Source organism: Littorina saxatilis, linkage group LG9, assembly GCF_037325665.1.
Source record: "Littorina saxatilis isolate snail1 linkage group LG9, US_GU_Lsax_2.0, whole genome shotgun sequence".
NCBI classification, from domain to species: Eukaryota; Metazoa; Mollusca; class Gastropoda; order Littorinimorpha; family Littorinidae; genus Littorina; species Littorina saxatilis.
Genome location: NC_090253.1, coordinates 53,540,438 through 53,550,437, shown reverse-complemented (window position 1 = coordinate 53,550,437; position 10,000 = coordinate 53,540,438). Strand labels below are relative to the sequence as shown.

The 10,000-nt window shown below is 39.5% G+C and overlaps 2 protein-coding genes across 3 annotated transcripts in view; both read right to left on the bottom strand.

The window, feature by feature from the left end:
* Nucleotides 1-6,629, bottom strand: part of LOC138976450 (uncharacterized) — a 35,066-nt gene extending 28,437 nt beyond the window's left edge. The window contains exon 1 of the mRNA XM_070349305.1: nt 6,061-6,629. Within this exon, the coding sequence (XP_070205406.1) occupies nt 6,061-6,387 (327 nt within the window). The 5' untranslated portion in view covers nt 6,388-6,629. The remainder of the gene's footprint in view (nt 1-6,060) is intronic.
* LOC138976489 (transcription intermediary factor 1-beta-like) overlaps nt 1-10,000 on the bottom strand; it is a 433,321-nt gene that overhangs the window by 339,196 nt on the left and 84,125 nt on the right. The gene's annotated exons all lie outside the window — the stretch shown is intronic.

The following is a 10,000-nucleotide window of genomic DNA, read 5'->3' as shown; positions in this document are numbered from 1 at the left end:
TACTTAATTGACTATGTCAATTTTTGTGAGGATATGATTGTCCCATCTAAGACAGTGAAATTGTACCCCAACAACAAACCTTGGATTTCAAAGTCTCTCAAAGCCACACTCAACGAGAAAAAGGTAGCATTTCAGACTGGAGACAGAGTAGAAAGGAAAGTAGTACAGAACAAATTGAGGAAATAAATTTTGGAAGCGAAGAGACAGTACAAAGAGAAAGTAGAATGCGTAAGCACAATGCAAGGAATGTCCAGATAGGTATGTGGGAGGTGTGTTTATAACCTGCCCTGTTATATAGTGCTATATGCCTTATGTAAAATCAATGTCTTGTTTGTATCATTGTTATGTACCACGCATGAATTTCTCTATGAGATAATAAAGTATTCTTATTCTTATTATTCTTATTCTTATTGCTTGCAACAGACCCCCCCCCACACACACACACACACAGACACACACACACACACACACTCATATAGATATATATATAGCTATTCTGATGGACACGTGGGGGAATTCGGGGGCTGTGATTGGATGGTCTCTTCCGATTATCAAAGCATAATGCTACGGAAGTCGGCCATTTTTCTCAATATCCAAAAGCATATTGAGAAAAATGGCCGACGCATGATTCCGGTTTACCCATCTGTACCACGGGCACGACGATGTTTATATCGACAACAGCATACACTGACAACTTAAAAAGCTGTTTCAACAACTGTGTTGTGAAGTCGAATGCACTTGGAGTCAGTTTTTCTTCCAAAGTCAGAAAGCGTGTTGCGGTGTGCATGTCTGCGCGAACATGATGCGCGTAAGAAGTTTGTCTGCTATCAAAACCTGAGATCAACGCATCGACGCAAAAACTGTCATTCTGTAAGTTTGGAACAACAAATCAAGGTCATAACAGCTATATAATCGCTATTGTGTTTTCAGCGTAGCAATAGGGTCCGATATTTAGACTCGAACAAGTATAATGCGACTCGTCTTTGACTCGTCGGCATTATACTTGTCTCGTCTAAATATCGGACCCGATTGCTACGCTGAAAAGACAATAGCTGTTAATAAATTCAATATCAACCGTTTCTGTTTCAGTGATGGACTGGGATGATGAACTTTTCTGTCTTTAATAACATTTAGGAAAACATGTTGTCATTCTGTGCTTGTTTGTTTTTGTTTTTGTGATAACTGAGAATCCTTGTTCTCATTCCTGTGCACATGTATTTATATTGACTTTTATTTGCTCAGATAACAAACAAGTCTGCAATTGGTGGGAAGGTGTCTGGACTGGTGGGAAGAATGATGATCAGTTCATTGATGACAGATGATTGTACCAAAGTTATTCAATCGGAATAGGGAAAAAACATCGAAGTTTCCATTGTCTGTGCTGAAGGTTCACACTGTTGACCAGTAAGTGAATTGTTTAACTCAGTGTCGTCTTTTTTTCTGTGGTGCTTAATTTCAATATCAGTTGTGTAATGCTTGCAACACACACACACACACACACACACACACACACACACACACACACACACACACACACACACACACACACACACACATATACACATACACACACACACTCTTTCTCTCTGTTTCTTTCTCTGTTCTTACAAATTGGGCTGAGACTTTTGATTTTGCATATATGTGGACTTGCGCCTGTGTGTGTGTGTCTGTGTGCGTGCCTGTGTGCGTGTATGTGTGTATACATTGGTGTGTTTCTTAGTACATGTATGTGTTTGTTACTGCTAATGTGTGTGTATGTGTGTTTGTAAGTGTATATTTGTGTTAGTGTATGTGTCTGTTAGTGTGTGTTAGTGTTAGTGTGATTTAGTTTGTAATCCCAGCCATTGACTGAGAACCGTGTGTGATTTAGTTTGTAATCCCAGCCATTGACTAAGAACCATTTTTCCTTCTCTATTTTGGTATCCTGCATAAGATTATGACCACTCCAAAGTCAGGGCCACATAGTTCAAGCAGAAGTTGAACTCCCTCACCATTACCATCATCATATTCTGTGAGGTGGACTTCACCTACGACCAGAAGTTTGACCAGCGTCAAAGAGCGAGTGCAGGCAGCTGCTAGTGCTACAGGACATCATTGCGCGCCATCTCACTAACAAGATTCAACACCTTTGCTGACCCACAGCTTCTGAATGCTGTGTTTGCAAAGCAGCCCGGCATCAAGCCTCATTTACATGGGTGCCATCATTCAGGACTAACACCAACAGTTCATAAACAAATATTCACTGTGCACACACGTTTGGCAAAGTGGAGCAGAAAACTTGCAGTCTTGCTGCTTGTTAATTTTTATTCATCGATGATTGTTTTTCATCTAGCTACTCCACAAAATATGTTAATATCTTTTGTGATAGCAAGAATCTTAATGCAATGAAGCAGAGCGCTATTTTAAGATCTGAGAAACAAAGGGACGTAATTGCTCTGCTATATGACATGTGCAACAAGAGTAAGTGAGATTATGTGGAAGCAATTTTCTTGGCACCTGTGAGAATAACACGCTTTGGAATGAACAAAAGACTTTACATGCTTGTCGCACTGTATGCATTAATAGCGCTTACATCCCTTTGTTTCTCATATTTTGTGCTACTGACTTGCTTGTATTACTGATTGTGCAAATACTTTGTATTGTTTTCATCTCTGATTTTGTCATTAACAGTGATTGCTGTCGATAATGAGTTTGCACAGCCCTATAGTATTTACCTTGATGAATCCATACCAACGCATTGTGATTGAAATTCTTAATTGCTGATCCTATTATCGCCTTCTGATGATTTTTTTTTATCAAGTTCAGACTATTATTTTTTTTTAATTCTATTTTTGTGAAGTTTTTTTTTTTTTACATGTATATGCTGTACATTACAGGACATCATCTAACCAAAGGGACAGAACCATATAACAGAAAAACACTTGAACAATAACAGCATACATGGGGTGGGAGGATGGGCGGGGGAGGGGGGGATGTTCAGGGGTTGGTGGTCGCAGTATCAAAAGGTTTTAAGAAAGAAAAAACCTAAGGGTTACATCAAAACATGCATATACAGGCGCCAATCCTTGTAAAATTTATCTACTGTAGGCTATTATTCACAACTGCGTTATACTTTTCACAAATAAATCTTTGCTTAAAATTTCTACTAAATGTCTGAAAATGAGGGGTCTTTTTGTTCATTTTGGCAATATATACGTGGTGTTTGGCACAGATTACTAACACATCAAAAGCTTTATCGGTGACTACATTGTTCGCAACTCCAAGAAGAATCAGTTCTTTAGACAGTTTTAAATTGTCACAATGGGTGCAGTTCGCCTTTAGCCAATTTACAAATTCTATTCACAAAGTCTGCACTTTATCACACTCCCAAAACATATGTAAAAGTGTTTCTTCATTTCTACCGCAAAAATGTACACAATGACGTATCCACAATTTTTCGCAAAAATAGAAACCGTTCTGTGGGCAAAATTCTGTACAATAATCGGTACATTTCAGACAAGTGTCTTTTGTTGTTTTAAAAACATGTTGAAAAATAGCCTTTTTATTAACAGTCTAAAGATTCAGACCATTTTTCGATACATTTTGGGACCGAAACATGTTCAATCAGTTTTTTGTAAATAAGTTGTGTCTTACCTTTGTAAATACATTTCCACACAATGGGCTCTGTCATAATAAAATGTTTATCAAATTCTAAGCCGATTTTTCTCTGATATTTTTTAACAGCCTGGATTACACCTTGATACAATACAAAATCTCCTCGCACATTTGGATATTTAATTTTAAACGCATTATAGGATAAGTATCCATTTTGTCCCAAAATATGACCAATCTGAGCAATTCCATTGTCAATCCAGTTTTGAATGTACACTGTCTTTTTATCTCTGCGAATATTAACATTATAATGTAAACATTCTGATACAAAATCGTTAAAGGTTGTAGGGTCACATTTTCCAAGTAGTTTCTTGTAATGTTTAAAAACATCGGTCCAAAACGGGTTTTCCATTCTCTGCATCAAAACATTTGCAAATTCATCTCCTCTCATATTAATTGTTGTAACAGATGGACATGCTTTAAACAATAATCTTGATATTAATCCAGCAAGACCAACAACTTTTTTTAACCAAACAATTTTTAGAGATGACAGAAAACTTTTCACGTCAACCATCTTTAATCCTCCATCTTCATAGGGTTGGGTGACCGTAGGTCTTTTAATTTTATCTCTTTTTCCATCCCAAAGAAATTTGAAAAAAATATTATTTAACTCCATCATAAACTGTTCGTCTGGATCAGGTAAGTTAGTAAACAAATGTGTCAATTTGGAAATAGCCAAGGTTTTTAGGACTGTTATTTTACCAAAAGGTGTCAGGTTCCTTCTGGTCCATGAATTCAGAAGTTTTTGAATTTCCTTTAACTTATGGCAGAAAGACCGAGGTCTTTTAAGTGCCACTGTGGTGACACGGGGGTGGGAGATAGATACCGTCTCTGGGTCTGCACTTAAAGTTAACCCGTGTCCGTCCCGGCCCGGATTCGAACCTGCGACCTTACGATCACAAATCATGTGCTCTACCACCCGAGCTACCCGGGCCCCCGGTTGGCAGCTTGACTGATTCTCCCTGATAAAAAGGAAATCACACATACTCGAAACTTCTCAGACTATCCAAGACACCCGAGTCAGGCAGGAGGCACATAGCTTAACGCCTTCTGCAAGCTACCCGGGCCTGACCATCGGACACAAGGGGACGGCCCACTTCAAAGAGAGAGGCAACCTGCTTCACTAACTGGACAGGCAGTTAATTAACTGCAGCAGTTGTAAGATACACAGGTGGAGTTCAGCACTTGCAGTTGAAACTTAAAGATTAAAGAATTGACACACAATACGAATCGATCGGCAACATGAACTACAAACTCCAGACCGGATAATGACAACAGAGTGAGACTGCTTTGCTCTTATTTACCGAAACGAAATGCAAATTAAGATTACCAGCTCTGTTCTACGTCTCTTCAACATACAACTTAACACCAGGACAGTTCACCTTTCTTTTTTTTTCTACATGCTTTTGCTTTTATTTAATTTTTCACATCGCAATTAACAGGCTTCATGTCTCACCCAGTCACATTATTCTGACACCGGACCAACCAGTCCTAGTACTAACCCCATAATTCCAGACGCCAGACGGAGCAGCCACTAGATTGCCAATTTTAAAGTCTTAGGTATGACCCGGCCGGGGTTCGAACCCACGACCTCCCAATCACGGGACGCCTTACCACTAGGCCAACCGTGCCGGTCCAACACAAAATGCTGGAAAGACACGAGGATCATTAACACGACAAGTAAAACGATAAAGGACGACTTTAACATAACGTAAAAAATACTTGGTATAATTATATCATATTCACCCAACTGAAAAAAGTACAGAAATGTATGAGCTGTATGGTGTATTAAAACAAAGACAACGTCTCTCTGGATATATTTTCAGAACAAATTAAGAACACATTTGAAAAGAAAAAAACACCTTACCATTTCACCCTTTCTGGTATGGGGAAAATTAGATTCTACGTGATTCATATCAATTTTGACATTCCTTACTCAATACTGAACCTTATAAACATGTTCAAAATGATCGGACGAAGGGGGACAAGATGAACTATGATGACGAACGGAATCCGGCTCCCGACACAGAAGAGCTTGCATGGCGAAGCAATCCACTCGCTGATTAAAATTCATTTATTTTCTTGGCATTGTTTTGGAGCAGTTTTCAGCAAATCATTGCTGGAGGAGATTAGGTTAAGAAAAAAATAGAAGAACCTTAATGGTATGACTTGTTTGTTTTTATTACATTTTTTGGATCCGTTATTAAGTTATAAACCTGGTTGTTGATTTAAAACTGTAAGAATTTGATTGATAAAGAAAAAGACCTATGAAGGAAGATGCTCCCCGCCTGTAAAAAAAAAAGGCAGAAAAAGAAGGGTGATAGCAGCCTGCATGCAACTAAGGTACCACCCCCCCCCCCCCAAAAAAAAAAAAAAAATATATATATTGAAATGATTATATAGTCTCACCGATCCGTAGGACGCAAAGCCCACACCCAATGCGGAGGAGTCTTGGGAATTTCCAGTGTACCTGGCGCCTACTCTGGTTCCAGCCTTGAGGTATACTCCCACAACCAGACCTGCAACAGCATCACCTTGACTGTAGGCCGCGAAGCCAGAATCCCGTCCGTTGAACTGCAGGAACATGTCCTTTCTGCCGTCGGGGTCGGCAACCATGGTGATGAGGTACGTGCCATCTACAGACACTATCGTGCTTTGCATGCTCGCCAGTCGAATCTGGCCGAGGCTGATGCATATTAGCAGCAGCATGCGGAGGGTTGCTGTCGTTGTCGTCATCTTTACCGTGAACGTGCTTGCAGTGGTTACAACGGCGGGCCTTTGTTGTTTTATTGTTGGTGATGGTGTTGGCGTTGTGGTTGTAATTGCAACAACTATTGTTGGAGTCTGTGCACGAAGACAAGTGGACCACCTTGTCAGAGGAAAACGGATGAAGTCACTTCGGCGGCGAGACCTATACTAATCTTTCACCTCTGGAGACGACGTGAGAAAGACGCAAATGACGACTGTTGGCTTTGCTTTGTAGCCAGCAGAAAACTTGAGACTCGGTCGAAGAGATCATCTTCGGTTTATACGCTTAAACCCCATGCATTGCGTGAAAAGTTCACTCTTAGTTTACAGCTTAAACGTCAGGTATCGTGAGAAGATGTATCACGCAGTGTACCGCTTAAATCCCGGGTATTACATGAAGATGTCACTCTCAGTTTACAGCTTAAATCCCAGGTATTACATGAAGATGTTTCACTCAGTGCACAGTTTAAACCCCGGGTATTACATGAAGAGGTCACTCTCAGTTTACAGCTTAAATCCCGGGTATTACATGAAGAGGTCACTCTCAGTTTACAGCTTAAATCCCGGGTATTACATGAAGAGGTCACTCAGTTTACAGCTTAAATCCCGGGTATTACATGAAGAGGTCACTCTCAGTTTACAGCTTAAATCCCGGGTATTACCAGGGGTGTTGCTAGACATTTTGATGTTGGGACATTTGGCCGAAACTGTCAGAAAGCTTTAGGACATCTTGGAACATTTTTGGCTATTATTTTGGCTCATACAAAGTCACTGCAACATTGAAGCACAAGACTCAATAGGGGAACACCAATACATACAATCATTGTCTTAGGAACACAGATTACAGGGACGGAGCAGTTAAGCCAGAGGGGTGGGGGTACAACCTGGGGTCCAGGGTCCCGTTTGAAGCTGAAGAATGTCAGCTATTTAATAAACAATTTGTGGCTTATCTTTGAGTTTAAACATGATCAACTGGTGTCAGCAGCCACTCATTATTTCTGTTAATGTTAGTATTAAATAATGGCAATTTATTTTCACTGATATCTGCTGCCGACATCATATAGTATGGTTAGAAGGAAGACATGTCGCATACTGTGACAATTAAACAATCAACTCTACCCCTAGCTTTACAGACAGAAACAAAAAATACAATTAGCAGACACTTTTTTTTTTGGGGGGGGGGGGGGGGGCTGGTCCGGAACCCCTGCAACACCCCCCCCCCCCCCCCCCCCCCTTGGATTATATGTTGCTAATTGCAAATGAAACAATCAACTTTGCTGATTTAACTACATCAGTTCTCTGAAACTTTTTCAAACTTTAACTTTAATTTCTTGAAAGTAAAACTCTTCCAATCTTGTGCTAATCGTGATAAGCCTTGGGAAACATGACTGGTAAAACATCAATAAACAAGTCGCGTAAGGCGAAAATACAACATTTAGTAAAGTAGCTGTCGAACTCACAGAATGAAACTGAACGCAATGCAATTTTTCAGCAAGACCGTATACTCGTAGCATCGTCAGTCCACCGCTCATGGCAAAGGCAGTGAAATTGACAAGAAGAGCGGGGTAGTAGTTGCGCTGAGAAGGATAGCACGCTTTTCTGTACCTCTCTTCGTTTTAACTTTCTGAGCGTGTTTTTAATCCAAACATATCATATCTATATGTTTTTGGAATCAGGAACCGACAAGGAATAAGATGAAAGTGTTTTTAAATTGATTTAGACAATTTAATTTTGATAATAATTTTTATATTTTTAATTTTCAGAGCTTGTTTTTAATCCAAATATAACATATTTATATGTTTTTGGAATCAGAAAATGATAAAGAATAAGATGAACGTAAATTTGGATAGTTTCATAAAAAAAATATTTGTTTTTACTATTTTCAGATTTTTAATGACCATAGTCAATAATTGATCTTAAGCCACCAAGCTGAAATGCAATACCGAAGTCCGGCCTTTGTCGAAGATTGCTTGGCCAAAATTTCAATCAATTTGATTGACAAATGAGGGTGTGACAGTGCCGCCTCAACTTTTACAAAAAGCCGGATATGACGTCATCAAAGGTATTTATCGAAAGAAAGAAACAAAATGTTCGGGCATATCGTTCCCAGGAACTCTCATGTAAAATTTCATAAGGCTCGGTTCAGTAGTTTGGTCTGAATCGCTCTACACGCACACACACACACACACACACACACACACACACACACACACACACACACACACACACACACACACACACACACACACACACACACACACACATACACCACGACCCTCGTTCTTGATTCCCCCTTTATGTTAAAACATTGAGTCAAAACTTGACTAAATGTAAAACAAGTCGCGTAAGGCGAAAATACAACCTTTAGTCAAGTAGCTGTCGAACTCACAGAATGAAACTGAACGCAATGCAATTTTACAGCAAGACCGTATACTCGTGGCATCGTCAGTCCACCGCTCATGCTCATGGCAAAGGCAGTGAAATTGACAAGAAGAGCGGTTTAGTAGTTGCGCTGAGAAGGATAGCACGCTTTTCTATACCTCTCTTCGTTTTAACTTTCTGAGCGTGTTTTTAATCCAAACATAACATATCTATATGTTTTTGGAATCAGGAACCGACAAGGAATAAGATGAAAGTGTTTTTAAATTGATTTCGAAAATTTAGTTTTGATAATAATTTTTATATTTTTAATTTTCAGAGCTTGTTTTTAATCCAAATATAACATATTTATATGTTTTTGGAATCAGAAAATGATGGAGAATAAGATAAACGTAAATTTGGATCGTTTTATAATTTATTTTTTTTTTACAATTTTCAGATTTTTAATGACCAAAGTCATTAATTAATTTTAAGCCACCACGCTGAAATGCAATACCGAAGTACGGGCTTCGTCGAAGACTACTTGACCAAAATTTCAACCAATTTAGTTGAAAAATGAGAGCGTGACAGTGCCGCCTCAACTTTCACGAAAAGCCGGATATGACGTCATCAAAGACATTTATCGAAAAAACGAAAAATTTTTTCGGGGATATCAATCCCAGGAACTCTCATGTAAAATTTCATAAAGATCGGTCCAGTAGTTTGGTCTGAATCGTTCTACACGCACACACGCACGCACACACACACACACACACGCGCACACACACACACACACACACACACACACACACACACACACACACACACACACACACATACACCACGACCCTCATTTCGATTCCCCCTCTATGTTAAAACATTTAGTCAAAACTTGACTAAATGTAAAAACCGTGTAGGGTGAGCCATTTTTCTTGGAAACCACGATTTGGAGGACGTTTTTCATTCTCTGGCTCAGCAGATTTCAATTCGCTGTGACTATCGTCTGCTATGTCGTCTGCTTCGATCAACTCGACAACACTACTACCACTCACACTGACACTGTCCACATTCGCGGTGTTCCTGTCATTTTGTCCGGAATCACTTACCTTGGTGAAGGATAGCAAACCTTGGCCAATTAGTTTGCGACATGATGTTCAAATCCAAATCGAAAGCACTGACTGACTGATAAAGAATCGCGAACCGGCGAACGCAAACGCTGAGATTGTGGTCACTCTGGCATCTA